The following is a 27958-nucleotide window of genomic DNA, read 5'->3' as shown; positions in this document are numbered from 1 at the left end:
ATGGGCCGTGTTTTAAATTAATGAGCAACATATTGCTTAAACAAATCTGCAGTCAGACAGCAAGACCTGAGTCCAACACTTGGTAGTGTTGCTGTTGCAAATTAATTGCCATAATAATAGTCAGTGACTACTAAAAAACTGAAAGAAATTACTCACCAATTCTTTGTCTGCTTCATTAATCAGCCTGTCATGGAAAACCCTCAGGCACTCATTTCTCCAAACTCTCACCATCTGGGTCACTGTGTGAAACCTGAAATAATATCAAAATATCAGACTGCACCAAATGAGCTGACGTGATTCCTAAGGCCATATGGTTAATAACGAGGACCAAATTCTGGATTGACCCTTTTACTCTTTATGATTTGGTTCTTTTGCATTTTTACCTCTGGTATCTCATTTAAGAGAGACTAATGCATCAGTGTTTGGCATCAAGAGTAAGGTCACAATTTAGGATGTTCTATTTCTCATTGTGGTTTAATGAAAAGTGACCAGATGTGACTGATTTCCTGTACCAAATTACCTCAATTTCATTCAGATTTACCAAAAAAAAAAATAGGTGTGGGACCACTAATGACAATTTTCTATTCTTACCTTTCTGCATCTGTAAGAACAAGTCCATTATAGACCCTGGAAAGATCCCGCAGGTTAAAAATGTAGTGGAATTTGGAAGGAGTAGGTGGCAGGTCAGTAACAATCATTTTATAAAGTTCCAAAGTACACTGAGTAATCTTGTCAGAAATGGCTGATATGGACTCGTTAAAGTTCTGCAAACATGAGAAAGAAGAGGTGTTTTCATGAGACTGCACAGACAGAATTCAATGCTATTAAACATAATCTGCTTTCCAGCTTTTAAACCTGTTTGGTTCAACAACTCTCTGTAGTATGAATATTCTGCAGTTAAATGTTTAGAGCTGGCTCCATCTTCACTCTGGAACCTTCTGAGTGCTCAAGATAACATCAAACTCAGTGACTGGAATTCCTACAAGATTTCTATAGCAGAATAATTAAAGTGCTCTTTTCTTATCTAATGTTACAGGTACCTTGCCAGTAATGCAGTCTGTTGCATTATATTACATTTTTCACACTCATTCAGGAAAGAATTTTCAGATCTTTGTGTATTTGCTTAAAGGAATTGTAACCAAGTCACTCACATATTTCAATAAATGAAAAGTCACAGGTTTATAAATTATATACTGGCTTGAATGTTTACATATCACACAAGTACTTATCCAAGCAATGTAAAATCCATTGAAAAAGAGAAAAGGAAAAGAAAGGTTTGTGTGAAGTTCTAGGTAAAAAAAAAAAAAAAACCAAACAGTAATAAAGAGTTCAGGTCTTGCAACAACATAGAAATAAATGTGTATTTAAAAATAATAAACCCATTGAGCAATCCTTTAAAAACAGTGAAATTACCGCAGTGTGGCCTTTCAGGATGGAGAAGTAGATCAAATTCAGTGATTGCTCAGAAGGAAAAGGGATGTTAAAAACACTGAAGAGGGAGGTGAATCGAGGGTCAACTTCATTCCGACCTCCTCCAGCTTTGCCCATGGCAGCAACAAAACCCAGGTCTCGAAGAAATTTAAGGTTCATCTCTTTACCACGATCGTACATGAAACCTTTCTCTAGCAGCAGCTTCAGCAGGGCAATGGGTTGTTGTGTGCCATACTCATCAACCTGCAGGATACACAAGAGTCAGGATACATCAAAGCACAGTGCATCAGCTTAGCAATTACTACTTTACATGGGGGAATACTGGGTTCCATACTCAGGAGAACATTACAGGGACTAAGGGACACTTTGTAAAGCTCTGACACTGATTGTGAACACTCATCCTCATGTCTCCTAGGAAAAGTGCCTCTTCTCTGAGATAAATTAAATGCTCACTGGACTAAGTGATTGCAGGGACCATTTCAGTACCACCCCAAATGTTTCTATACTACCTGGCAAAAATATTGACAGCTTACCCTTGGCATATTCATATCATCCATGAACACAAGGAGACGTTTTCCCATGGGAGGGCCAAAAGTGTCTTTAGTTCGTTTTTCTACATTTGTCTCCAGGTTTCTCTGAATGTCCAGGGATGTTGTACGAGAAGAGAAGTTAATTACCAGCACCAGCTGCAAACAGGAGGAGATTATAAGAATGGACCCTAACCTGTTTTGTTGGGTTTTATTTTTACTAGAACATTCAAAAATATTTTTTATATTAGCTGTCAGACATAGAGGAAATGCTGCTCAGGTCCACTACTCACTTGAATTACATGTGACAAAGAAAAATAAGCCCACCCTTAGCACTTTGACAATACATTTTTACTTTATATAATTGAGTCTGTACAAGGTAAAAGAGGACAAAACATCTTTGATCTTGAAGGATTTTCAAATCAGTCACACACTTTGCGTCTGGAGTGTGCAGTCACGTTACCCAAGTCAATATTGCAACCCAAAGACTCAGGCTTCACAATGCAAATTTTACACAAGGGCAAAGAATGAAAATTCAGCTTTACAAACAGGGCAAAATGCCTCACACATACATTAAGGTCTCTGTCCAGATTGCTTAGGAAGTTCTGTGTGGTTGCTGTCTTAGATGTACCCGATTCACCTACAAGAACAACTGGGCGTTTTGCTTTTACCATCTGTCCCAGTAACCAAGCAGTGCGGGTGGTATCCACTGTGGGCACTGAAAAAGAGCAGGAACACAATCCCTGGCTAAATGAAAATGCACTACAGCTGGGGGATTTAGATTTATAGAATAATGCTGGAACACACTCTCAAGGTATTAATATCCAGTTGCACAAACACATAATCTGAATTATCAATTCATTAACAATGCTGAAAGAAAATTTTAATTGCTTAACCATGTCTTTTCAGTCTTTGTCATTTTGATCTTTTCTTCCATATTTATAGACTAAAAAAGAAGTTATCTTTCACATAGAAAGGCCATAGTTTGGTTAAACTCTATTTAATCCCTATTTCAAGGATATAATCAGGATTTATTTGGCTCATAAGCATTTTCCTAGAACTCTACAGAGATTTATTTTTTCCTACATGAATTGCCTGCATTTGGAGCAACTTCAGAGATCATAAATTTATCTCTTGTGTCAGTGAAGTTAACCTGTCCTTGCTGGAGTATCACTGTATATTAATGTGCCCAAATTTGTCTCTAACTATGAAAAGCACCATTAGGCAATGCTTCAAGTAACAACCAATAGCAGCCCTAAGAATGTAATTTTTATCTACTGAATACCTGAACCACAAGCTGATGTTTTCCTAGAATTTCTGGTAGAGCAGAAATTCTGCTATTCCAGCTTTTAAAAGACATTATTGGCTCCTAAAGAACCTTCATTGACTGAAACGTGCTTTCATCCTTTCCTCACTTTTTTATTACACGATGCTGTAAGCATCATCTTTATGACTGCTAATGACTATGAAAAGAACTTTAAAGAAACTGATTTGTGCCATCACAAGAAACTGAACCTGAGTAGATGACCTTCAGTACAGAAAAAGGATGTCTCATGTTAAGTTGCCATGTGTGGTGTCACATTATGAATTAAAAGCACATTATCACTTTATTTTATCTTATACTCACCTAGAATGTCAAGAAATTTCACTTCAGGATTATGAATATATTCAGGAACAAGTTGCATCCAAGGTACCCACATTTTTTTGGATTCATCAAAATGGAAGTCATACAAAGTTGGCAGCTGACCTGCAAACCATTAAGCAACTGCAAGTTTTTTAGGACACTGAAATATTTCCTAAGAAAACAATCTGATTGAGATGAAAATGAAGGGTAAGATTATAGACCAAGTTGGACAACACTTTGTTCTATTTACAAGTCATTTAACCCACTAAGTCATCAACCAAAATTCCTCTACTCTAGCACCTTCATGAAAACTATCACTTTTTTACTACCATGAATAATACTCAGATTAAATTATGACAAAATCCTACCTGGCAGCTCCCCTGGCTTAGCCAGGACATCCTCACCATGAGCAATAGTCATGCAGGAAATACGTTTAACGTTTTCATCAAATTTAATTCTCCCAGCATCTAGAAGAGAAGCACCTAAGGAGCAATACAAAGCTTCCAAGAAGAAACACTCCAGAACATCAGGTTTTTCAGGCTGTACAAGTAGGACATCCAGCATCACAGTCAACTGCACGATCTGTTGGAAAAAGGACAAATCTGTAAAGAAAATTGCCCTTTAGATGCATGAAATCTCTTAATATGTTTTCAGCTGATTGCTGGTCTTTTGTTCTTACAGATGGATCTACTGCTGTATGTACTAAGTTCAGTAGAAGAGCATTGTTAGGTGCTGAGTAGTTTGGTGTCTCTTTGTGCTTATCAGTAGGAAACTGGCATTTCAGCACAGACTCTCCTCCTGTTCTTTCTTTGGGAAGGTTTTACTTTCTCCATCATTCCATTTTCTTTTTAGTTAAACATGTTCAATCTTTACTCTCTGTTTCTTACCATATTTAAATCTGTTTGAGGAATAATGGTCTTCAGCTTTCGTTCCTGTTTGCCATCCACAATTCCCTCTATAATCATATCAATAAGGTAAGGCACGTACTTTTGAAAGAGTCGATCCAATTCCACTTTCTCTTCCTAAGGAACGCAAGAAAGTCAATAATTCAACTGGAAAGAAAAATATTGACAGCAGAGCTTCCCATCAATACCTGGCTGACCAGATATGATTATTCTTGAAGGAATCAATTCTACCAAAGACTGTCTACACAGTTCAATACAAATACTCTGAACAAATGCAGAAATTCCCACCTCTTTTTCTCTTTTTTTGACCCACTTCTGCCAGTAGGGCTCATATCTCAGATTTTTAGGATCTACAAAAACCATTCCGCAGCGGGATACTGTGGCAGGAGATGCATACTGTAAGTCCCCAACCTACAAAAGAATCACACCAGATAACGGTAAACTGTAACTGCTTTTCAGGCCTTGAAGCCCCATCTGTATCTAACCCTTCCTGTGTATTAAATGGTACAGTCATTTCTTACCTCAAACAACAAAGCACAGTGTGCCTGAAGCCTAATCCGCTCCCCGTTTGCCAGGGTCAGTAACTTGTTGTCATCCATGACAGAATTCATGTTTTCAACCCAGAGAGCATCCACATCTCCATCAAAGAGAATGTACCTGTGTACAAGAGCCATGGGGCACTGACTGATCTCTGATTTTCCTAACATATTACTGAATTCAGAAGTGTCAACACTAGGAATTCACAGGAGACAGAAAGACCCCTGGACAGTTTTTATTTATTTAGCATTTGTTTTTTCAAATAGTGCCATATCTTTTTTTTTTTTTAATTGCTGTAAACCCCAGGATCTCAAAACCACCACTATGATTTCTAGCTGCCTACCTTCGCTCTTTCTTGTCAGTGGGTCTGTTGATATCCCGAAAAATGTTTGACAGAACTCCATCTGTCCAGTCTCGTGTGACAGGGTCAAGGATCCCATACAGCTCAATCACACTCATAGCTTTAGGGTTCAGTGTGTAAAGCTTTGTCAATAATCCCAGCCTAAAGATACAGCAAGAAAAGCAACAGTCACACTATCATCTCATGCTAACCCAAGCAAATACTCTGGGCAGCTGTGGATGCTATCATGGCTGGACAGAGCTGAGTAATACAGACTGCCATTTTACAGCCTGGTTTTCATTCTACACTCACTTGTTTTGGGCCTGGCACAAGGTTTTAATAACAACTGTCTTGCCACCTCCAGTAGGTCCAACCACCATTGTAGTGTGACGAGTTAACATTGTCTCATACATCTGAATTACTTTATCCACCTGAAAAATAAACATGGATTCAGTAGATTACTGTCACAACTCTGTGGATAAGGTTAGCAGCAGGTCTACATCAGATAAATTTTCCTGGAGCCACTCCAGGGTGCAACAATGCACCTGCAGCCTCACATTTGCAAGAAAACCTCAAGCAATTAACATTTTTTATACCTGGACTGGTAGAACAATATAACCCCGTTCTTCCAGCACTTGTTCTACAGCATCATTAAGGTCAGGGTAGCGGACTCGGGGGCAATCCAGGCCAGGAAACAGGTCAGAGATTAGACCAAGGAAGAGAGGTACATCTTCAAACACAAATTTAGGAAGATTCATATCTCGCAGAGCTCTCATCAGTACAACATCCTAGACAAAACATGGCAAAAATCAATCTTCACCAAACACTTATCAGCTAAAATGAGGTACTTGAAAGCTTTAAATCTTTAAAAACTATTGCTCAATTATTTCAGTGCAGCCTTTAGAATGTTTTTTTGTTCTCAGTTCCTAGTGGAAACAACAGAGGTTATTTTATATGGATCAAGCATATCAATAACTAAGAATAATATACTGCCTTTTTCTACCATGTTAATCAAATGCCAAATGGCTGCAGTGGCCCACACTACAGCTTCCCCAAGCTGGAGCACTCACTGTTCAAAAACCAGTTTTTGCTAGTCATCCAGAGATATTCATCTGGCTATTTGCATGCTGTACTTAATAAGCAGGAAAATATCTCATTTTCCATAAATTTCCCTACTTTGACTAGAGTTCTAATGGCAGAAAGCACAACGAAACTCAGTAAGAACAAAGGGAAATAACAAGACAAATAACACTAATGTTCCTATTTCTAAACCAGACAAACTACATCAGATGGGGAAACACATTACTTTTCTAATGAGAAAAAGATTATATGCCCAGGTTAACTAAGCAGCAAATCTACCTCACTGAGGTCTGCTGATCCTCTTTTCAATTCTCCAGCCATTACCAACACTGATTTAAGGGCCCGCAGTCCAAAATCATAGTGATGTTGTTTAGAAAGCTGTTCCCTTGCCAACTTGTACAGCACTGTCATCTTTTTAGCAAGGACCTGTTTGAGATTTAAATTAAATGATCACAAATGTGGACATTGCTACTGGCCATGCAAACATGGGTGAGTACATGGGTATGGGTAACAAAAGAATCTTCTTACCTTTGCTGTAAGGAACCCTTCAGAAAACAGCATTATTTCACAGATCTGCTGAAGATCTGGTACAATAACAACCACAGGCCTGAAGAGAGCTTTTACAGACTCAGGGAGCTCAGTCCGGCCAGCATAACCAGGATTCATTGTAATGAAAATGCCAATACGGCTATCAAGGGAAATCTCCTGTCCTTCAAACTAAAGGCATAAGAAAACATTAGAACAATGTGAATTAGGAACTAAAAAAAAAAAAAAAAACTATTTGCTCAAAGAGAAAACCAGTAATACTGGGGCACCCACTTAGGAAAAAGTGCTAAAATATTTAGCTTTAGAAAGCCATTGTGATACAAACAATGGGATTAATGAACCTTCTTTAAGATATTTCACAAGCCTCAAATTTTCAATCTGAGGTTTTTTAATTCCAATAAGCATCAGTAAATAAAGCTTCAGTAAATAAAGCCTCACAATCCACATCAAGTTAAATTACTGCTGTTCTTCATTACTACTAGACTATTACCCCATTTACTTGCTATTATCCTAAAAAGATCACTTTTATCTCACTTCACAAAGGAACAACCTAGCAAAGGATTAGGCAATCAGCAAGGATTTAACATCTTTCAAACCAAAAGTACACATTCTGGAGTTTGAAATGTTCAGCACAGCCCTCACAGAAGCAGCAGCCCTTTGATCTAATGATGGGGTCTAACCCTGTATCTTGCCCTGAAAACCAAGATCAGCCTTCATAATTACTCCTCTTTTTTAATGTTTACCTGAAATCTTTTCCACCCATTCATTAAAGCATTTCGGATTGTCTGAATCTGGGAAGAAATGACTGAAAGGACGGAAGCGTCGATGCGATTGAATTCATCAAAGCATCCCCATGCACCACACTGGGCGAGGCCTGAGAAAATTTTACCCATTGCCTGAAAGGAACAACAAGAAAAACTTCTCATCAGTGACTATATAAAACATTCAGCATCAAAAAACTTCGGAACACACTAAAATACTTAATGGTGGATAAACCTCTAAAAGTTACTTGCCAAGTGCAGATTGCCTACCATACACTTAAACACATCCATACGGTCATTGCTCCCCTGCTTGAAAGGGCCTGAAATTCCTTCAGGAATTTATTCAAAATCGATACTTTTTACCAAATTTAATTATCAAACTATTATTTAATCTAATTATTATTAGAGCATGGTATCTCTAAGGGAGATACTTATGTAGAAGTTCAGAGTATGATCCTGGGCACTGATAGAGAGCAGAAATTGGCATTTTATCAGAGAACATAGATCTTTAACTCTTACTTTGAAGTCCATGCCTTCTCCACAGTTTGTCACTACACACAGCAAGCCCAGTGCTTTGGCCAGATCCTTGGTTGTTTCTGTCTTCCCTGTACCTGCTGGCCCTGCTGGTGCTCCTCCCAAAAACATTGATAGAGCCTTTGAAGACAAACCAAAAAGCAAAGCACAGCTTGAATTAGATTTATGCTAGGTTAGTAACCAAACCACAAATGAATCCTTGGGTACAATAAACTTTAAACTTTGTGAATGCCTTCTACATTGCCTTTGCGAGAATGAGGTGAGAAGGATATCACAACTGATTTCAAACATCTTGGCATTCACGCTGGGAGATGGCAGGAAGAGGCGATAAAACCAGGATGTGCCTAAGTATAACAAGGGCTTATTAGCACAACATCCTTGAGGGTGCACCTGTGTGAGGGTGAGGTAGATGCGGTCGGTGAGCGGGGTGATGACGAGCCGCCCGTTGAGCCCCATGTACTCGTAGCCGTAGGAGAAGGCGCCGGTGCACTGCCGCACCATCAGCTCGTCCGGCTCGCGCTCCCAGTAAAACCGCAGCTGGCTCTCCCACTCGAACTCCTGAGCCTGCAGAATGCTGCACACAGAGCTCACGTGAGCCAAAAGGATGGCAGTACAACTCCTAGATTTGGTGTTTGCTCAGGAGTTGGAGGTGGTGCTTACCTGTCTCTGACAAATATATCGATGATGTCTCTGGCATGCACGTCGATGATGAGAACAGTGTTGTATTTTTTCCGGTCGTTTTTGCTCAAGGGAGTCATAATGCGGGTAACCAGGTCATCGATTTGCCTGTGCATTTTTTTAGCATAAAATTTCATTGCCTGCTTTTCTCCCATTTTCACTTTCCGAAAGACATCCTCTACCTCCCAAGTCCACCACACTTGATTAGCAGCAAGCACCATCATGCCTTGGAAGAGCAACATCCAATCAACTCTATGGAAAACACATACAGTGAGGGAAGCTGAGTTACTGGTTTTTTAAGTAGCTGATGAGGAAAGAAAAAAAATCACAGCAACAAAAAAGAGGTTTCTCCTGTTCCTGAAACAGCTACAACATAAGCCAAACTTTTCAGAGATACACAGAATTCTATCAAAGTATGCTGTGGGATTTCAAAAGACTAGGAAATATTCTGATAGAAAAGCTATTAATTCCATGTATAAAATTTCCAAGTGGTATTCATTGTGAGAAAAATTTACTGAACGCACAACACCAAAAATAAAACTCAAGATTTAGGAAAATAGATATGCAAGATTATGCATTCTTCATGGTTGGTTAAAATAGTGCATGTGAATGTATTCATATCCCTCCACACAGAGAAATACAGACTAAATTGTGCAGGAATTGTAAAATTGCCGTAACTTTTCTATATCATTAATACATCAGGTTGTTTGTGTTACCCTTGACACTGATTGTTTCACCTGCTTCTGTCTTCACAATATCGAAAAATGGCTTCCTTGGTGAGGCGTCGGTTGCTCCGTCTCATTTCCTCCAGCACTACTGTCATCCAATTCTCCACTCTGCCCACAGCATGGACATCCTGCCTGAACTGCATCACCTCCCCCTCTGCTGAGATCATGGCTGTGGCAATCTTCTCATCATCCTCACCGTCCTTGAACCTCAGAGAGGCTACATTATCAAACATCTGAAATGCACCAACAAAGAAATTCACCTCATTTTAGAAACAAAGTCTCCAAATGTAAGTGCATGCAGCCCCAGCTCTCCTCCAGAGAAATGGATCTGACACCTAAGTAATCAAACATAAATGCTGATGTACAGCCCAGCAGCAGAACTGCAGAATATCAAGCAAATAATCAGGCCCAAATGACATGGATTTTTTTTTCCCCTAGAAAATAAGAGCTAGGAGAAGCTACAATCTGTGAGGAAAGTTCTTTAATAAAAGATCATTCTGGTGCATCTTGAATGTTCCTCTACCATAATTGCTACTAAGCAGTGTGAGAGGCAGCAGAGACTGTGCATGCAGATCTGATCTGGTTATTCAGAAGCTTCTTCAAGATGCTGCCAGGATTCTCTTTGTATGCAAAAAATATTCATGCATCCTTATGAGTATATACAGTACAGTCTGTAAACTTTTTAAAGCACTTAAAAGCACATGGCAGTGTGGAAAGCCAGACATTGTACCTTTATCATGTGTTCCTGGACACAGAGTGCACTGCTGCTGCCAAGGATACTGAGCAACTCATCATCAGATATAAAGAAAAATCTGGGGAAAGCATTTCTCTTGGAATCCAAATAATCATTCAAGCTTTTCTGGCATTTCTCCAGTACGTCGTTTATACCATGGAGGTCTGACAGACGATTTGGAGTTTCACAGCAATTTTTTATTATCGGGTCTTTTACAGTTTCTTCCATTATCTATAAAGGGAGAAAGGGGAATTTACAAAATGTTGAACAGCAATAGGTTATATAAATTATATTTCATTAATGACAAAGCATGCAAACAGCACAAGCAGTAGAGGTCCTTATAGAAGTGAATCAAAGGTTTTGAAATGGTTTTGTGGTGCTGCAGCGCTGTATGAAAACATAAAGGTAGTGTTTATGGAGATAGAACTACAAAAGCAAGTGTAAGCCCAACAAGCCTGTATCCCCAATCAGGCCAGCTTAAGCACATACCTGACTCTGCTCCTGTACACAACGGTACTTCAAGGAGTGATCAAACAGCGTGTTTCAAAATCACAGTGCTCTCTCAATTTTGCTCATGGGAAAGTAAGTAAGCCATATTCATACCAGGAATATGTGTCCAGTATGGGAACGGTGGCATGAAGCAGGAAAGCCTTTTTAGCATGTATATAGGTCCTCAATCAATAGGAACACAACTAAGCTTCTTCTCACCAAGGTAAAAGTAAAAAGTTGTAAACAATGAAAGGAAAAGGAGATTTTGCCTACTCCATGCTGCCAGCCAAGGATCTCACATCTTCCCATCTTAGCTAAATCAGGAGAAGTCTTCCGGTTATGACAGATGTGAAGTAAACCAGAAAATTCCTGGGTTCCTTAAACTCATATTCAATGAGATCAGCACATCATTCTCAGTATTACACATGCCACAAAAGACTATAAGTAACTATGGAACTGGAAGCAAAATGCACTAAATATGCTGATCACAAGTCAATTACTTGCCTGTTTAAACATTTGGTCTACACGGTCAAACATTTTGACTTCCTCCGGAAGCTGCGCTCTGATATCTCCAGCAACAAAAATGCTCTCCAGGTACATCCATTTTCTCTGAACTGATAACCAGATCTACGAATCAAAAGTTACCGTCAGAGGAAACAGAAATATATTGGAAAATATGGATTATAAATAATAAACATTAATTATTTAGTCCAGCACTTTCCTCCTACCTCGCTTACTTCACTAATCAATGACAGAGTTTTTTCCCATTTTTGAGCAGTTGAAAGGAAAGGACCCACAAAGCGACTGCCCAAAACACTCTGAAGATTGACATTGTTGTCATCAAGAGTCTCTAAAATTTCCTCTACAGATCCCAGAATAAAGCCTCGTGTCTCTGTGCCTTTGGTGTACACTTCTACAGGGAATTTCATATTTTCCCACGTTTCTATTATTTCCTTCAGTCCCTGCATGTGAACATAAAAAGATGCATATTTCAGTCTTCAAAACTGGAGGTCCATAATCTTAGCAAAAAAATGAAACAGCTAATTCAGCTAAATTTTTGCAGATTTTCTAACTCTGGTTTATAAAGAAGCAATCTGTTTGAAAGAATGATAGCAAGAGAGTTGATCCTTCTTCAGATCCATTTTCATAGGACAAACTTTCTTACTGTAATCATAGAAATCATATGCTGCTGCCAAACCAAATTCTGCAAGGATCCTGTGCCAGTAGGAGCTCATTAACAGAGCTGTAAATCCCAGCTCATGTAGCTCATGGCAGCTCCCTGAAGACGGCCAAACTTGCAGTTATGCCAATTTAAAAATCTTAAATAAAACTGATTGTTGTGATCCTTGTCTTTCAGTTTTACAATGATTCTATAATTCAATACATTACCTTCTCAATGCTCAGTTCTTTAATAGCAGTTCCAACTATATCACTGATAACCACGGTGTATTTGTGAAGTTCCATGGCAAACATATTTTCCAAAGTGAATGTTTCTGTTTTCATTTCAAACCTTGTTCCTGTTTTCTCCATAAGGTCTTCCCAATGCCTGTTTTAAATTGACACATCAGTTTAAGACCATAATAGAGTAAAAAAAAAACAAAAAACTGTAACATATGATAATGAACTTATGTTTAGCATTCTGCTGTTTAAATAAGAACTACTAGTCTGAATAAATAAATTATCCCAGTCATTGCAGCACCTTTCATGTTATTACACAAGTTCACTAGGCAGAAATAAATTTCCAAGCTCCAGGACATGGCATGAACCCAGTAATGGAAACTGAAAGTTCTAACAAAGCACATCAAATGCTTCTATATATAGTGATGTTAATAAATCAAAACAAACCTTTCTCTTAAAGCTTCATTTTTCAAATCGAGCAACAAAGGAATGGAGTTTAGAAAAGCCTTCAGCTTTTTATCCAGTTGCTTACATATTGGCATACCACGCACTTGTCTGGGCAGTTTCCGAACAGCTTTCAGAAATCCTTCAGTTCCATCCTGAAGAACCTTGACATTGAGGTTTATCCAGAGTGTCTGAGACCATTTCTCTTTAGCTGCCTGCAAACAAGGACATTAAGAAGGGAAAAAAAATTCATATTCCTTTTAGTTTTGACCCCCAAAACGTAATTGTATTAACATTTTACAAACACAGGGAGAGACAAGTTCATGTCCAGGACAGACTCATAGCCAAACATAATCACTTGCATAAAAAATAGTAAAATTTTTTACTATTGAATATGGAGAACAGGACCATACGTTACAGGGAATTTAAATTTTGGAAAAATAAAACTTCTTTAAAAAGAGTTAAAGCCTGAGATACCCACTGTCACCTGTACACATCTTAGATCCAAGAGGAGTTTCACTGAACTGATCAGGAACCATGTGCAGTTAAATGCCATCCAACAATTATTAGAGGCTGGGAGAAGTGTGTTCCCATCTGATGAGAAGATGTGTTTGGTCCACCATGGAGACACTGATAGTGCTGTACTAATAATATTAAAATAATTTCACAGGGCATAGATTATTTCAAGCAAAGGTTTCAGAGTTGACAGTAACCAGGGGGCAATACAGCCTCTTCTTTTGTCCCCATCTTTGCTGTGTGTCTACATGAACACATGTGTGTCCCTGCAGACTCAGTGCGACACTCACTTTTTGCTCTGCATAAATGTCATAGACCTGCTTCATAGCTTTTGCATCTTGCTGTGCTTTTATTAAGTCTGGGTACACTGTTCCTGGCATGCCCAGAAGTTTCTCAGCACTGCCCAGTTCTCGCTGCCTTTGTTCCAATCTCGCTAATTCTTTTTCAAACAGAGCCATGAGTTCTAGTCCTGGGAAAGAAGAGGGATTTTTACAGATAAATCATCACAGGGATCATCACGGGAAATAAGACAGAATTTGCACATAGTCTGTGGATGTTCCAGTACTAAAAATGTTCACATTCCCAGCTGATGAGTTTGTATATTAACAAGGAAAGCATAATTTTCTTGTTTTACATAAAATCTGAATTGTCTGAAGACTAATATTTTCAAAACATCACTTCCCACACAATAGTCCATCTACCTTTATCAAGATCATCTCCAACAACACCAGGCCCCTCAGCCAAGAGTTTCTGGAAAAAATCTTCTGTCTCTTTGCTGTAGTCTGCAATTTGTTGCTCTGTCACCTAGAAAGATCATAATTTAAACAGTTCTATTAAACAGTTTCCATTTCTAATTGTTTTCTGTACTAATTACAAGTATTACCTTTACGAATGCTTCTTTTACACCTCCTTTACAATCTAGGTTGCGAGTGATTTCTGCTGCTTCCATAAGAAGAGTCTCCCACGCTTCCCTAAGACTGTCAGACTCCTCTAGCTCTTCTTCAAGTACCTAAAACAAAACAAGCAGCACCTCTCACAAGACATAAATGGATACACACTTTCACAAGAAAGTGAGGAATATGTGCTCACATTACAGATTTGCAAAACACAAAACCAATACTGAAGCAATCTTAATCAGATGTAAACACATGCCATACATCCATTTTAAAGTGGGCAGAGTGATTTGAGAAGGGAGTCTGGACTACAGACATCCCTTCAACCTCAACAACACTGTAATTCTGTAACATTTTATTTAAAGGAAAATATTTCTTCATTCCCATGTGAGGCATTTGTGCCCTTAGCTCAGATCTGAAAGGTTTGATGAGACATGCACTTACTGGAAGATGGTACAATCCAAGAGTTCTGTATCTCTCCCCAATCTCCAAGTATCTCAGTTCCACCTCTACAGCAATGTCTCTGATCACTCCAAATGCGCCCAGGACAACTCTGAGATCATCCAGGCTTTCAGGGGGTCTACTCAGATTCTCTGATAATTTCTGTAAAAAGTAAAGATCCTTTCCAGAATCAACATTGATAAAGCAATTATCAGAATTACATTAATGAGTCAAAAACAAAACATAAATATGCCAGATTCATTTCTTAGTCAATGTGATAAAGATAACAAAAAAAAAACCAAACTGAAAACACCTACCTGAATCTCATCTCGAAGGCTGAGGAGCTCCTCTCTTGCTAACTCATTAAGCAACTTCCCAAGTGACATCATCCAGCTTTTAGCATTCTCCTGCACTGCAGAGGCTAAAGGAGCCAGCTGAAGCCTGATAAATTGTTCATCTTTAATCAAGGGCCATTGAGTTACTTCCCGAACTACCGTCATATAGAACTGCAAGTGCTCATCAAAGATAACACAGGGAGGCTTTTCTGCAGCTAAACGGTCCAGAACTGTGTCTTTGTCTGATTTCCACAGCTGGTCATACTTATTCCATTGGTTCAAACATTCCCTGAGAGATGCCAGGATTTTTTGGACATTCTGAGTGATGAGAACAGCCTGTTCAATTACCAGAGGGCTCTGGGAGACATCACTGTAAAAGCTGAAAGTGACAACTTCATCCACCCTGACGTGCTGAGGAGGGCATTCAATACACGTACCATGCATCCATCGTAGGAAGTGCTGGAGAGTTTTAAAGACAGGGTCAGAAAACAGTTACCTTGTTGAGTCATTTTAGTTAAATCATTCATAGAACCTCTAAGATCATTGAGTTCAAGCAGTCCAGGACTGTCAAGTCACCCACTAAATCCTACATGCCCGCATGTGCCACATCTACACATCCTCCATGAATGGTGACTCCACCACTCCCCTGGGCAGTCTGTTCCAATGCTTTCTTCCCTTTCAATGAAGGAGTTCACCATTACTTAGTAAACAATGTGTAGGAAGTGGTATCAATGATTTCTCAAATTAATTGTTTTTCTGACAGCAAAAAAAGAGATCACACTTTCCCATCAACTTGAGAAGAGTTCATTTCATCCTAACAAAACTTTTCCATGCATTACTCAATCTGCTTCTAAAATCTCTTCTGATTATAGCATGACAGAGAGGAAAAGGTACTGGCTCGGTCTGAATGCAGCAGTAGAGAACAACAGCAAATCTGAGCACAAAAAGCACACTTAAACTAAATTTATTCATTTAAGGTGACATCTAGAATCATTTGTCTATCATCAGAGGGCAGGAACATTGTCACATTATTTGGATTCTTTTCAGGAAAGCAGTTCAGTGTGAAATTATTTATGCAGGAAAATACTGCTACATCATTGCCAGTTAAGTTAGATACCTAATCTAGATATTTGCTGTCCAAGATGTTTTTCTCCAAAGTATTCTGAACTGTCTTTTCTGCTGCTTCTAATGTAATGTAGAGGAGATCACTCACGTTCCTAATTCCACCAGCTTATTCATACATCAGAAAGCAACATCTGCAGTGCAATCTGAGAAGCACTTCCTTCTGATGTATGCTGATTTATAGAACTAAATCTTGTCCTTACACTGCCAAAACTGCTAAAAATTTTACCTGAGTAAAAATCGTATGGATTTTTTTTTCCCCTTGATCATTGGTTTGTAAAATTAGGACAGTCTGTAAAATTAGAACAATGTACTGGATATTTTGATTTCAAGATAAAGCAATATGAATCTCCCCTTTGACATTTATGCTTACCCAGGCATAAAATAAGATTAGTTCATTATAATCACAAGCAAATTTTGGAAACAAAAAGAAATCTTTATCAAAAATCACCTTAGTGACCTCAACACAGTCCTGGATAGATTGTATAGTCATTTTTTCAATCTCACTGTCATTAGGTTGCAGGCTTATCTCAGAAACAGATAAAACAGCTTCTATTTGTAACAGTGGCACATTTGCAAGAACAGTTGCATTAAAAGCCTGTAAATTCCTGAGAAAGGAAAAAAATAGCATCAAAGATAGAAATAATCAGGTTTTGCCCCCAGGAAAATGCCCCTAGAATGGCTGCAATTTTCAAGTGTATGCTTAGATCTGTAAGCTGAGTTATCACTGATCCCAGGGGGAAACCCTGATGTGTCTGGGAGAAAAACCGTCCCATGAAACTGATTTAATGGAAAAGCTTGACTTGCTAAAAGAAGCTGTTAGAAGGAATGAATGGAGATATTTTGGTGCAAAAGGATCCTGAGACTGTGGTCAACTTCACTCCAAGAGCCCACACAAGCAATCGTGGCAAAGTTATCTGAGCACGGATCATATTCCAGAACATGGATGATGGGAAGAAGAAGTGGTTGGGAAGCTTAGATGGATATTACAATAGAGCTGCAATGCTGTACTGCAATAACACCTTGCTTGTAAGGAAAGCCTTTATAATACCTTGTTCCAGCATTGGCCTCAGCCACTGCAGAACAAGTAAAACCTTTGTTCTTGGACTAGTGTCCCATGCAGTACAGGGAGGCACCTGGCACCCAGACACCAAGTTCTCAAAATCATGTTCTTTAGGAGAACAAAACCTTGATTTTAGAGATAAACCAGGGAAGTGGAACTACACACTTTGCAGCAAAAGTGTCTTATTTCTCTCTTCTGCCAACAACATCCCAATATTAATTTTTTCAGAATCTGGATTTCCTCTGTAACTTGTTATCAGTTCTCTATTCTTCACAAGAAAAAAATCAATAGAAATAAAAATCTTCCACAAACCATAAGTCACTGATGGGTTTAAACAGAATGTCAGTACATACACTCATCAACAGATCCAGGAGAACCTGAAGATGACTGGAAACCCATTAAAGCAAACAATTCACTTACTTCACAATTAACTGTGTCAACGTGTGATAAATCCTATTTTCCCAATATGCATAATAGGAAGCTAATTTTGGAGATTTGCCACTGTTTGTATAGGCAACTCGTCTTTCCACTTCTAGTAGCAATTGTGGAATTGCAGAATACTTTCTAACCAGTTGTTCCACATCTTTTGCTCGCTCACACTTAACATAGTCAAAAAATTCTTTTGCTCCTGCAACAGATACAAAAACTAGCATTATTAACTGCAAAAGATCTAACAGTTTTATACACTGGAATAATTACCTGAGTTTTATTTGCTAAGATGAAATTGATCTTATATAATGATAAAAAATATCTTAATTTATTAATAGTTCAGCCCTCTGAAATATGGATTTTAATCTGATTCAATTATTGAATGGCAACCATTTTACAACTACGAAGTGTGGATAGAAACTTGATCCATCATCTACTCAAGTGACAGAGAGACCTGGCAGACAACCAGCTCACTGCCATTTCCATCTGAGGAAACCAGTACCATCCTCTGTTACACCCTGAATTACTAATATAACCAGTTTTGGTAACAATTAAAAGGATTGATCTTAGCAACTAATACCACAAAGTAGCAGACAGAGAAAAATAAAACACCACAGAGCTTGGAAATGAAAATATAAAGACTTACCAGGACATTTGTCGCCGTTTTTTGAATCTGGAAACTTAAAGAGATTTGTTGATTCTATGGACTGAAGTTTGCTGCTTATGTCTTCAGAAATATGATGAACCTGATGGACAAGTATCTCTAATCTCCCAATGGTTTGTGTACATTGGACAATAAATTCACCAATACCTTGAAATAAATCAAAACCATTTGGGTTTTTCTCTTTTAACAAGCATTTCATCAACGCATCAAAATTGCCACAACCAGATATGTTTTATCGCTAAGAATAACCCAAGATTCTGCAAAATCACAGATTAGATGTTTTCTCAGCTAATCCTTCATCTTGCTCCCTTACAGCTTTTAGCTAAGGGTTTCTAACCATCTTCAGTGTTTTAAATATAATAAAAGCACAAGAAATATCTCCTGGATCAGAGTTTGTCTAACCTGCTATTCTGCCCCTGAGGCAAGAGGATGGACCATATGTTCTGCCATCATAAAAAGTAGAACTGAGGAGATGTTTTAAACTAAAAAGAAACATCTAAGGCCATTTCAAAGTAGTATCTCCATTACCTACGGACTTCCACGTGAGTCTTTTGTGTCCTGCTTTCAATATTCTCCACAGTTCTTTGACATAGTGATCAAGAAGTTTAGTTTCTGCTTCAGTCATCATCTCCATTAATTTGTGATAGCGACTCAGCATGACTTTCAATTTATTTATGTACCTAAGGAATGTAAGAAACACAAAAAAACAAAACACAAAAACGATTTTCTTAAAAAACGGCTACAAACTCCACCAAAGAGCAGAGAACTTTTATCATTCCATTCAGACTTCCATATAAAGCAAAATTTGCAGAACTAACCAGTGAATAGGTATTGATTATAAAAGTAATTTATTTCCCACTGGAAACAAAGAAAAGTTTCATATAGTTCCAGTAGTAGTTGGACAAACCTCTCCTGCCCCATCTCAGAAAGTTATGGAGACAGCCCCAGTTTGCAGCACATTAGTGAACTGAACAGGTGAACTTTAAAATCCATTTAGGAATTTATTGGCACATCTGCGTGCTAAATGTCTGTGATAATTTAGACACAATTGACTCACCCAAGGCTGTACAGGAAGAATGCAATAGTGTGTTTAAATAAGCTGAAATCTAAAAGTCAGAAACAATTCATTGCAAATTATTTTCCTCTCAGGTTTGGACAAGTTGTTAATTTGTATAACAGTCCTACAGCATAAAGGAGGCAAAGAGTGCCAAAGAAAAGCTTATCAGTGCAACATGGCCATTAGAAATTGTACCCCTAGAAAAAAGAATCACTAAGGGGTCTCATGTTTCCAAAATGTGATGACTCAGGGCCTGTTCCTGGAGTGAAATCACTTGAAATGCAGCCATAAGCCTGTATGTGAGATATTCTGTCACAGTCTTACCTAAGGTATTTGTCTTCCTGTAATGCCACATATCTTGCCATTTCTGGGACTGGAAGCCCTAGCTGTTCCATGTATTTTGTTTCAGTGATAATCTCTAGGATTTCAGGAGAAAAATTCAGAGCAAAGCCAACACTTTTCCTGACGGTGACAGGCTCGTCTGTTGCAGAGCTCTACAACACAAGAAAGCAGCAGAAAACACAGGAGCAAAAAACATTACAAGGTAAAGGTGAGCTTTTGGAGACATTTGATAAAGCAGAAAGTAAAGTCAGAATGACTAACATTCAGAGCTTGTGGAAATGCCTTTAAAATTAGGGAGTAGCCTCAGCATTCTTGGTTCAGAAATTACACAGAACTACCTTTTCAGTTGTCAGTTACAAGAAACAAACCAAAGCACCTCTGTTTACACACTGCTACAACCAGTTAGAACAGAAACCCAGTGGAAATTCAGTCAAACAGTTTAGTAGGAACAGGATTCTGCAAGATCTCTGCTGGAAACCTGCCTCTACCTAAATTCAGTCCAAAGTACCGTGGCAATGTCCCAAAAAAATTGTACCAAAACCTAAAAAATTGACAGGAACTACAGCACAGAAGAACACACAGAGAAACAACACTCAATCATTTGCCAGGTGATTCAGAAACTATGTCTTATAAAGGGCTACAAACAATTCTCAGCTCAGAACTTTTTCTAAATCTGTTTAAAACATTACTCTCAGAAAATTCTTGCTGACCATCAGGTAAGTTTCTGTTTTCCCCTCAGAGAAGCCTGGTACACAATCTTCCTACATTTCACCTGCTCAGAAGTCTCTGGATTAACATTTGTTGCAGCCTCATCAGCGAAAAGAGTCAGTAGAGTATCTTTCAGTAACAATGGAATTACGTGTTCTGCCCTGTCTCTCCACTGACGGTATTTTTGAGCTTCATACTCCTCCAGTTTCTTGGTCAATTGGAGATATTTTTGTTGCACCTAGAAAGGACAATTCTGTATAACTCATCTTAAAGATCATGAGAAATGTTTAACTAACCTGTCCTAATATGGTCTCTCAATATGGTTGCTGGTTTTTATAGATAAGTGAACAAGTAACAGCCTGTAATTAATGCAGACACGGGAGAATTTCAGCTCTTGAATTACATAATTGATTCCATCACTTTATCCCTGGGAAACAGTGGGAAGGTTTCAATAGATGTTTTCACATCTAACATGCCTTGCTGTGTGCAAAGACCTGGGACTTCCCTCACATTAGAGCATTTTCACATCTTTATAAGTGTATAACAAAGTGTTTCTTCCTTCATCAAGTACCAAAAGACCCAACATACTTCCTGTCCACGTTTAGAGGCAAGCAACTCCTCTTCTTTCCGGAACAGAGTAATGGTGTGTCCGATCCGATGGGAAAGGGATCGGGACCAGGATATTGCTCCAGCCACTGGAGGATGGTTCTTGTACAGAGGTGGATCCTTGAGGTTCTGAACAAAGATTTGCTCAACAATTTCAAGCTAGAAGAGAATAAAATATTGCAAGGAATCATTTTCTCACTCGTGTCCATGATCACTGTCTGATACACAGCACAAGTTCTGAAGCCAAATCCAGCAGCAGGATAAAAAATAATTGTTTTGTCTTTATTTCTCTATCTTGTGAAACTGCCATTATGGCAGCATGTTCTTGGAGATTATGTTTTCTTTTTAAGTTTAATGTTCTTTGAAATATCAAGAAAACAGCTGATACAAAAAGCTTTACAACATACATTCTAGCCTTTCAAAGTTGATCTATGACATCTTCTGATCATATCTTGAACTTGGTCATGACCAGAAAGCTGTAGGGCATAAAAGATCCATTTTCCCAGGAGGGCTGAGCTGCTGTTTACAAGGTGCAGGAATAGCCACAAGCCTTGTTGCATTCAGAGCACCTTCCTGCTCCCACACAGTGTCTCACATATACAGATGTGCACAACATTTCAGCAAATTAACCAGACTATTTCTCCAACTTGGTCCCAAAAAAAAAGAGAGTAATTATCATGTTTATTTATAAAAGTTTTCAGTCTTTTACATAGTAATGACACCACACAGGTTTAGACATACACAAATTTATGATTTTCATTAGGTAAAGAACTTCATGTACTGGATAAGAAATCCCTAAATTGAATACCTCTTTACAATATTGATCCAAAACAACTCTGAACTTTTTGATAAACTGCTTCTTAATAGTTTCAGGAATCTCGAGGTATTTGTACTTGAACAGCAGGCCAAAAGCAGTTTCTGCTGATCGAAGGGTTGTAAAAGATTCATCAACAAATCTTGTCATCTTTTCTTCAATATCCTAAACAAAGGAAGAAAGCAAAGAAACCCTGTCACTTAGAAATGCATTCTGTAAATCAAGAAAGGGTGGCAAAATGAAAATACTTTTTAATAAGAGCAGTCAAGCTTATTTTTACTATTTTTTGGCAATCACAGTATATGGTACCTACCACAATATCTTCTCTAAATTCTTCCATAACGAATGCCCAGTCACGTGCATTTTCCACTCTAAAAGGGTCAAAGCTCAGGTCTTCCATAGGACTAATTATTATATTTACTTCTCTCTGTAGTTCATCAACACCCTTTGGATTTTCTGTCACAGTTATCAGTCCAGGAATAAATATATTTTGAAGCTCTTCAGCGACCTATTCATTCACAAGAACATACCATAAAACTTTCTTTTTATTATTTATTCTGCCACTGAACACATTATTGTTAAATTTTTCCTTTAAAAAATATCAGCCACTCAGAGAATGATCAGTTTGTGCTATGATTTAAACTTCAAATATTTCAATATGAGACACTGAAAAAACCACAGCAACAATCTACAAGCCCAGCACTTCAGTTATTATAACAGATAATACTCAGTTATTAGTCCTTTTCACTCCACTTAACTCACAGTTTATTGATTGTCCATATTGCTAATTACCCTGACCTAAATTAGTCTAAACACAGCATCTCTCCATTCATAGGTTATTCTGCAATTAATACACAGATTGACAGATGGCCAAATTTTATATTAGTGTATACCTAAATGTATTTTATCTACCTCATTAAGGTGGCAACCCATGAAAATCATAAATGTGTGAAACAGTTGCAGCAAGTCTGTTATGTTCACACCATGAACAAGTGGCACCTTTCCCCAACCAGTACCTGGAGAAAAGTTATTCCGCCTCCAGCATTAAGTGCAGTTTTGTTGGAATCAAAGGCACCACTCAGGTCTCAAACAAAAACTAAAAGTTGTTAACAAGTCTACACCTACAACACAAAAGAATCTCCTCTACAGCAGAAGACAGTGATTACACAATCTCTTTAGTTATTGTCTATATTCCTACCTGAAAAATACCATACAGATCTTGACAGATTGAAACCATATAATCCGTTTTTTCAAATAAACTTTTCGTGTCAAATTTCCAGTATCGCTTACTTCCTGACTCTTCAACTTGGATACAAGTAGTAAAATAACATTTTTTCCATTGTTCAAGAGTGTTCTTTGCTTCTGTTATTTTCTTTTTTGCAGTAGCTGTGTCTTGTCTATTAATCAAATCAACAGAGTTATTATAGATAGAAATATTATAGATTAAAAAATTGGATCTCCACTGGAATAATATAGCCTGGTTTAGCAACTTCTAACTACAAGATCTAGGCAAAACTTATAACTTATTTTCAATGTGATTTTAAAAGGGGATATTATTTGAGGAGTGATTTTGGTTACATTAATGCCACTTTTTTACCTCTATCTTTCTATTTGTTTTATTGGTTCATGTTCTTTCGATACAAAAGAGGACAAGAACCTGTATCTTCAGGGCTGATTTAGAAATTTATGAAAATTACAAAATAAATTGACTTTTAATTGACCTTCTAATACAACTTCAGATGGTTGAAAAATACAGACACCTCTTTGGTGGGAGCATCATCTACTGTGCTTTGTGTAAGGCAAGCAAAGCTTTTAGTAAATACAGCCCAGTTAAAGAGGAACCAGCACTTACTTAAAGAGTGTTTGCAGATCCACAACTCTGCGCACTCTTTGGGAAATCTCCCAGGAAATTCGTTCCAAGAAAGGCACCATGCGCGCGTCCCTGTTGTAGTGCCGTGACATGATCCACACCAGCCTCAGGGCATTCAGCAGGGAAGGGATTACATTGGAGATAACATCAACCCCAGTGCCAGTTGATAAGTTCTATGAAATGCATATTGTGGGTAAGATGTCATGAAAACATACAAATTCATATTGAGTAAACTAATGTTTGTTCTGTAGATGTCTCAGGTTATCAAAGTCAATAAGATTATTAAATAAATAACCTGGACAAGGAGACATCCTGCTGCCTAAATAATGCACATGGTTAAAGATGGGCAAATCTGCACCTTTTGCTCCAAATTTTAGGTCCTGATTTTAAATTTTGGCTCTACTCTTTGTTTGGATGATTTTCAATACTATTTAAACTTTGAAACATCAGCTGTAATTTGTGGTAGAAACTATCTAAAAAAAAAATGGAGTAAAGAAATCTTTGTTTTCCCCAATTCAGCTATGCCATCAAAACTCCCAAGGTTGGACTACAAACCAAGTGCTCACAGCTCTGAGCTTTCGGACGTTAGGACCACTGAAACAAAATAAGCAACTCTTTCTTAAAATTAAATATAACTTGTTAATCTGGAGTATATCTTTATTGCTGCTAAAGAATGAAAAAATAAACAAGAGGTTATTACATCAACAGAGAAACCAAACTCAGGTAAATACAGTTTAAACTTGACCAAGTTTTCTCAAGGGCAGGTACCTTCAAATGGCGTTCGAGAGTTGAGAGAAACTTAGCATTATCTTGAGCTTCCATGTGATGCTTTTTGAGGTCACTTAAGACTATCTGTAAATCTCCAGTAAACTCAGATTCAGCTTCCTGCAGTATTGCCAAGACTTTCTGCACCTCTGGAAGCTTCATCTGTTCAGTAAGAGCCCTTAAAGTAGCATCATTTTCACGCCAGAGGTTAATCTCTGCAAGTGGACCATTATCCTACAAGTAATGTGGAATCAAATACAAAAAGATAAATTACCATTACGCAAGAGTGAATATTTATAATCAGGATTATACTTGTTCCTTCTTTTCAATAAACTTTATGCTGAGATAAACTTGATATGATTCAACCATGCAAAAAGCCAGAGAGAAGAAGATCCTGAAATAAAGTTATACGCACACTGAAGGAAACTGCTTATGGGGAGTGTATCCCTGAGCTTATGGCTTTTGCACAGGAACTTTACAGACATAAAATCCCTCAGCATGTTTAGTGGTATTAGTTATACATACATTTGCAGACTGAAAACCTGAAAATAAGAATTTTTGCTTTTGTTTGAGATCACTTTTTTGCAAAAAAAGAAAAAATATAGCTGTCTATTAAAAAAAAAAAAAAAGAATACTCAGTGCAGCTTTTAATGTTTCTTTGCTCTTTAGAAGAGAGCAGATAACAAAAGTCCCTCAGTTTTCCACAGCTGTCCTGTGTGGGTAGGATCTGGAGTGAATTACTTCATATTTTATTTATATGCTACTTCCCAGAGCCACACAGTTCCTCACTACTTTTGTTCTCCTTTTCAAGAATTACTAAATGGTCTTCCAACAATCAAACGTGAAGAGGAATTAAAAATTAACACAGTTCTTGTGGGGAAATGAAGCAAAGTCTCCAGGAATAAAAGCATCTTGGTTTTACAGGCAACGTTACCTGTGGAACCTTTTTCTGCTGCTCCGTCAGAACTCCAGATATTAATTTCTGCCAGGTCACTGCACAACGTTTCAGAGACTGAACCACTCCTGGAACTGTGGCAAGAATAGTCACTTCTCTATCTAGATTTACAGTAGGCATCTCCAGTTTCAGATGTTCTATTGGAAGAAAACACACAGAATGAACTGTCTTGTTCTGGCAGCATTGGTAATGTGGCACCACTGGATATGTCTACCCCCTCTCCTACTCTTAATCCAAACTCTTTCAAAAACTTATCACTGATTTCATCCATTTCTCCACGCAGCCTGCTATGTTTCAGGGTGAGAAAAGCACAGCTGGTATCAGCAAAGAACGTCTTTAATCAAATCTATTCATTATTCTACATAAAACCACTATCAAGTGAACTCGTTCTACTGCCATGTGCTCTAATCACCACAGTGCTGGCAGAGGCCAAACATTCACTTCACCTGGTATGATCAGCTGAGTTTCACTGTCCATTACAGTATTAGAGTCCTCCACTGACTTTCTAGGCTCAGTCTCAGGTAATTTAATTTCTTCAGAATCTGAGTTTTCATTATCTGAATCAAAGGAAGTTTTCTCAGTCTGCTCCTGACCATGGGAGAGAGCTGGTGAAGACTGCTAGGATTGAAACAAGTGCCACAGATTAGATGGTTCATATTAAAAAAAACTTATATGCAATTCACTTAACCATTAGATGTTCTTAAATTTAATTTAAGTGTGTCTACTTCCATTCCACGTCCTTAGCATCATTCTCTCTGCCTCAAGTTCTGCAGGGGAATAGCTCCAGCATGCCTTTATGAAAGTCTGTGAGCACAGAAATAGAGGTGTCTCATGTCACACTCTTAAACAATTTTAAAACAGGGGGGAAAATGGGGAAACAAAATATCGAATAAGCATTCACAAACACTTCATTTTGGCATATGAAGGTCACTTATTAAATATTAATATTTATTATGCATAGTCCATATAATACTAAATAGGCAAATCACTCCTAGATACACTCAAGATTCCATATATAAAAGCTGTCACTCATTTACCTGTGAGATGGCATTCTTTAGCATCAAGAGAGTATCATCAGTCAGCATACCAGACTTTATCACTTGAGGAAGAATCTCATTAGCTTCAGCCAGGTCTTTAGGTACAGGAACTGTTTCTAAACATATACAAAAAATTAGTATAAATCTAATTAATTGATACAGAAAGTATAAAGTCATTTTCATAATAAATTAAAACTCCAATAAAACACTACTAGGTTTGGTACAAGTCATGTTCAAAACTAGTGCTGGTTTTAATAGTGCAAATGTATTTTCAGAAAGGGCAGAAAATACTTCAGCATCATCACCTGGTTCTAAGTCTTTACAAGTCAGCCTGATAGTTGGAATATAGCTTTCTGTTCAAAAGAACAGTGGCTTGATTTGAACTCTTACTCTACAGAGAGAGGAGGAAAATCTTGCAGAGAAATGCTGTTAAATGACAAAGCATCCCCAGCCCTAGCTCTGAGTGTTTTCCTACCCAGTTAAATAAATTGGATGTGCACTATCCTGAGTCCCCGTGTCTACCATATCATCACAATGGGAAGTGCTGTTTATTGCAAAACTGAAAACGCTGAGGCTGCAGTCCTTCAGGGCACATACCTTTGGTGTCTCTCAGAAAATACACAGTAGAATTTGACACAAATTCTTCGGGAATTTCATTAAAAGCCACATAGAAACGCTCACTCGTGCCACCTGCAAGTGCACAAATGCAACATGGGAGGAAAGCATGATATAACACTGCAGAGGGATGACACAAATCCCACAAATAGAGGGGACAACATTCTAGAAATGGGCGCTATAGAAGGGATTCAGGAGAACATAGGCCAAGGGATGGAAAGGCAGGAAAAGGGGTAAAAACAGGAGTCAGGAGCTGGGACTCAGCAGATGGGACGAAGAGGGGTTTGAAGGAGGGAGAAAAAGGGAGCTGGGGCCAGGCAGCGCCCAGGGAGAGCTCAGCGGGACGGGGCAGGAGCACCCTCTCCCACCCCCTCCTCACCGGCCGGGCCGGGCCGCTCAGTCCGCAGCAGCAGCAGCGCCGTGCCCGCCCCGCTTGCATCCTCGGCGCCAAGGCCGAGGAAGCGCAGCACGACCCGCGCATCCTCGCCGCGGCTCAGCAGCTCCTCGAAAGGCGCCGGATCGCTCAGACCCAGCAGAGAGAGCGCTCGGTCCCGCAGCCACCGCACCCGCACGTCGTCCAGGCTCATGGCGACAACCGGCCCGACGCCTACCGGTGGCCACGGCAACGGTGCGGGGTGGAGCGACGGCTGCTGCCCGCCTTCAGCCTGCTTCGGGAGGCTCCGTGCCCGCCTCAGGAGGCGTCTCGAGCGGCCGTGCTCCCGTACAGAGCCCGCCCCACGCTATCGCCCGTCACGGGCGCTCCTTCTTCTCAACTCCGGCCGCGCTGCTTCCCCTCGGCACCAGCAACTCGTTCCCCTCCACACCGGCCGCTCCTCACGGCCGCTCGTTCCCCTCAGTGCCCGCCGCCGCTCACGAGCGCTCGCTCCCGGCAGCACCCGCCGACTCTCACGAGCGCTGGAGCGCCGCGTCACCCGCCGCCTCGCACGAGCGCTCGTTCCCCTCAGCACGGG

The 27958-nt window shown here is 39.0% G+C and overlaps 1 protein-coding gene across 1 annotated transcript in view; it reads right to left on the bottom strand.

Annotated features, from left to right (window-relative positions):
- DNAH10 (dynein axonemal heavy chain 10) overlaps positions 1 to 27574 on the bottom strand; it is a 49030-nt gene extending 21456 nt beyond the window's left edge. Inside the window, 47 exon segments of the mRNA XM_050980656.1 lie at positions 157 to 250; positions 592 to 764; positions 1414 to 1674; positions 1965 to 2117; positions 2531 to 2676; positions 3586 to 3705; positions 3951 to 4164; positions 4470 to 4604; positions 4776 to 4898; positions 5009 to 5144; positions 5368 to 5526; positions 5677 to 5795; positions 5961 to 6152; positions 6724 to 6870; positions 6973 to 7161; positions 7734 to 7886; positions 8271 to 8405; positions 8676 to 8859; positions 8946 to 9215; positions 9701 to 9924; positions 10422 to 10655; positions 11418 to 11540; positions 11642 to 11875; positions 12303 to 12459; positions 12759 to 12970; positions 13562 to 13740; positions 13973 to 14075; positions 14155 to 14280; positions 14609 to 14767; positions 14923 to 15399; positions 16514 to 16670; positions 17546 to 17753; positions 18201 to 18365; positions 18747 to 18898; positions 19600 to 19769; positions 20390 to 20563; positions 20914 to 21090; positions 21740 to 21910; positions 22059 to 22253; positions 22944 to 23142; positions 23598 to 23788; positions 24384 to 24614; positions 25315 to 25472; positions 25782 to 25953; positions 26373 to 26488; positions 26970 to 27062; positions 27367 to 27574. Coding sequence (XP_050836613.1) covers positions 157 to 250; positions 592 to 764; positions 1414 to 1674; positions 1965 to 2117; positions 2531 to 2676; positions 3586 to 3705; positions 3951 to 4164; positions 4470 to 4604; positions 4776 to 4898; positions 5009 to 5144; positions 5368 to 5526; positions 5677 to 5795; positions 5961 to 6152; positions 6724 to 6870; positions 6973 to 7161; positions 7734 to 7886; positions 8271 to 8405; positions 8676 to 8859; positions 8946 to 9215; positions 9701 to 9924; positions 10422 to 10655; positions 11418 to 11540; positions 11642 to 11875; positions 12303 to 12459; positions 12759 to 12970; positions 13562 to 13740; positions 13973 to 14075; positions 14155 to 14280; positions 14609 to 14767; positions 14923 to 15399; positions 16514 to 16670; positions 17546 to 17753; positions 18201 to 18365; positions 18747 to 18898; positions 19600 to 19769; positions 20390 to 20563; positions 20914 to 21090; positions 21740 to 21910; positions 22059 to 22253; positions 22944 to 23142; positions 23598 to 23788; positions 24384 to 24614; positions 25315 to 25472; positions 25782 to 25953; positions 26373 to 26488; positions 26970 to 27062; positions 27367 to 27574 — 8268 coding nt within the window.
- Positions 27575 to 27958: the final 384 nt, after the last annotated feature.

This window comes from Serinus canaria, chromosome 15, assembly GCF_022539315.1.
Source record: "Serinus canaria isolate serCan28SL12 chromosome 15, serCan2020, whole genome shotgun sequence".
Classification (NCBI taxonomy): domain Eukaryota; kingdom Metazoa; phylum Chordata; class Aves; order Passeriformes; family Fringillidae; genus Serinus; species Serinus canaria.
This window is presented reverse-complemented; position numbering and strand designations above follow the sequence as displayed.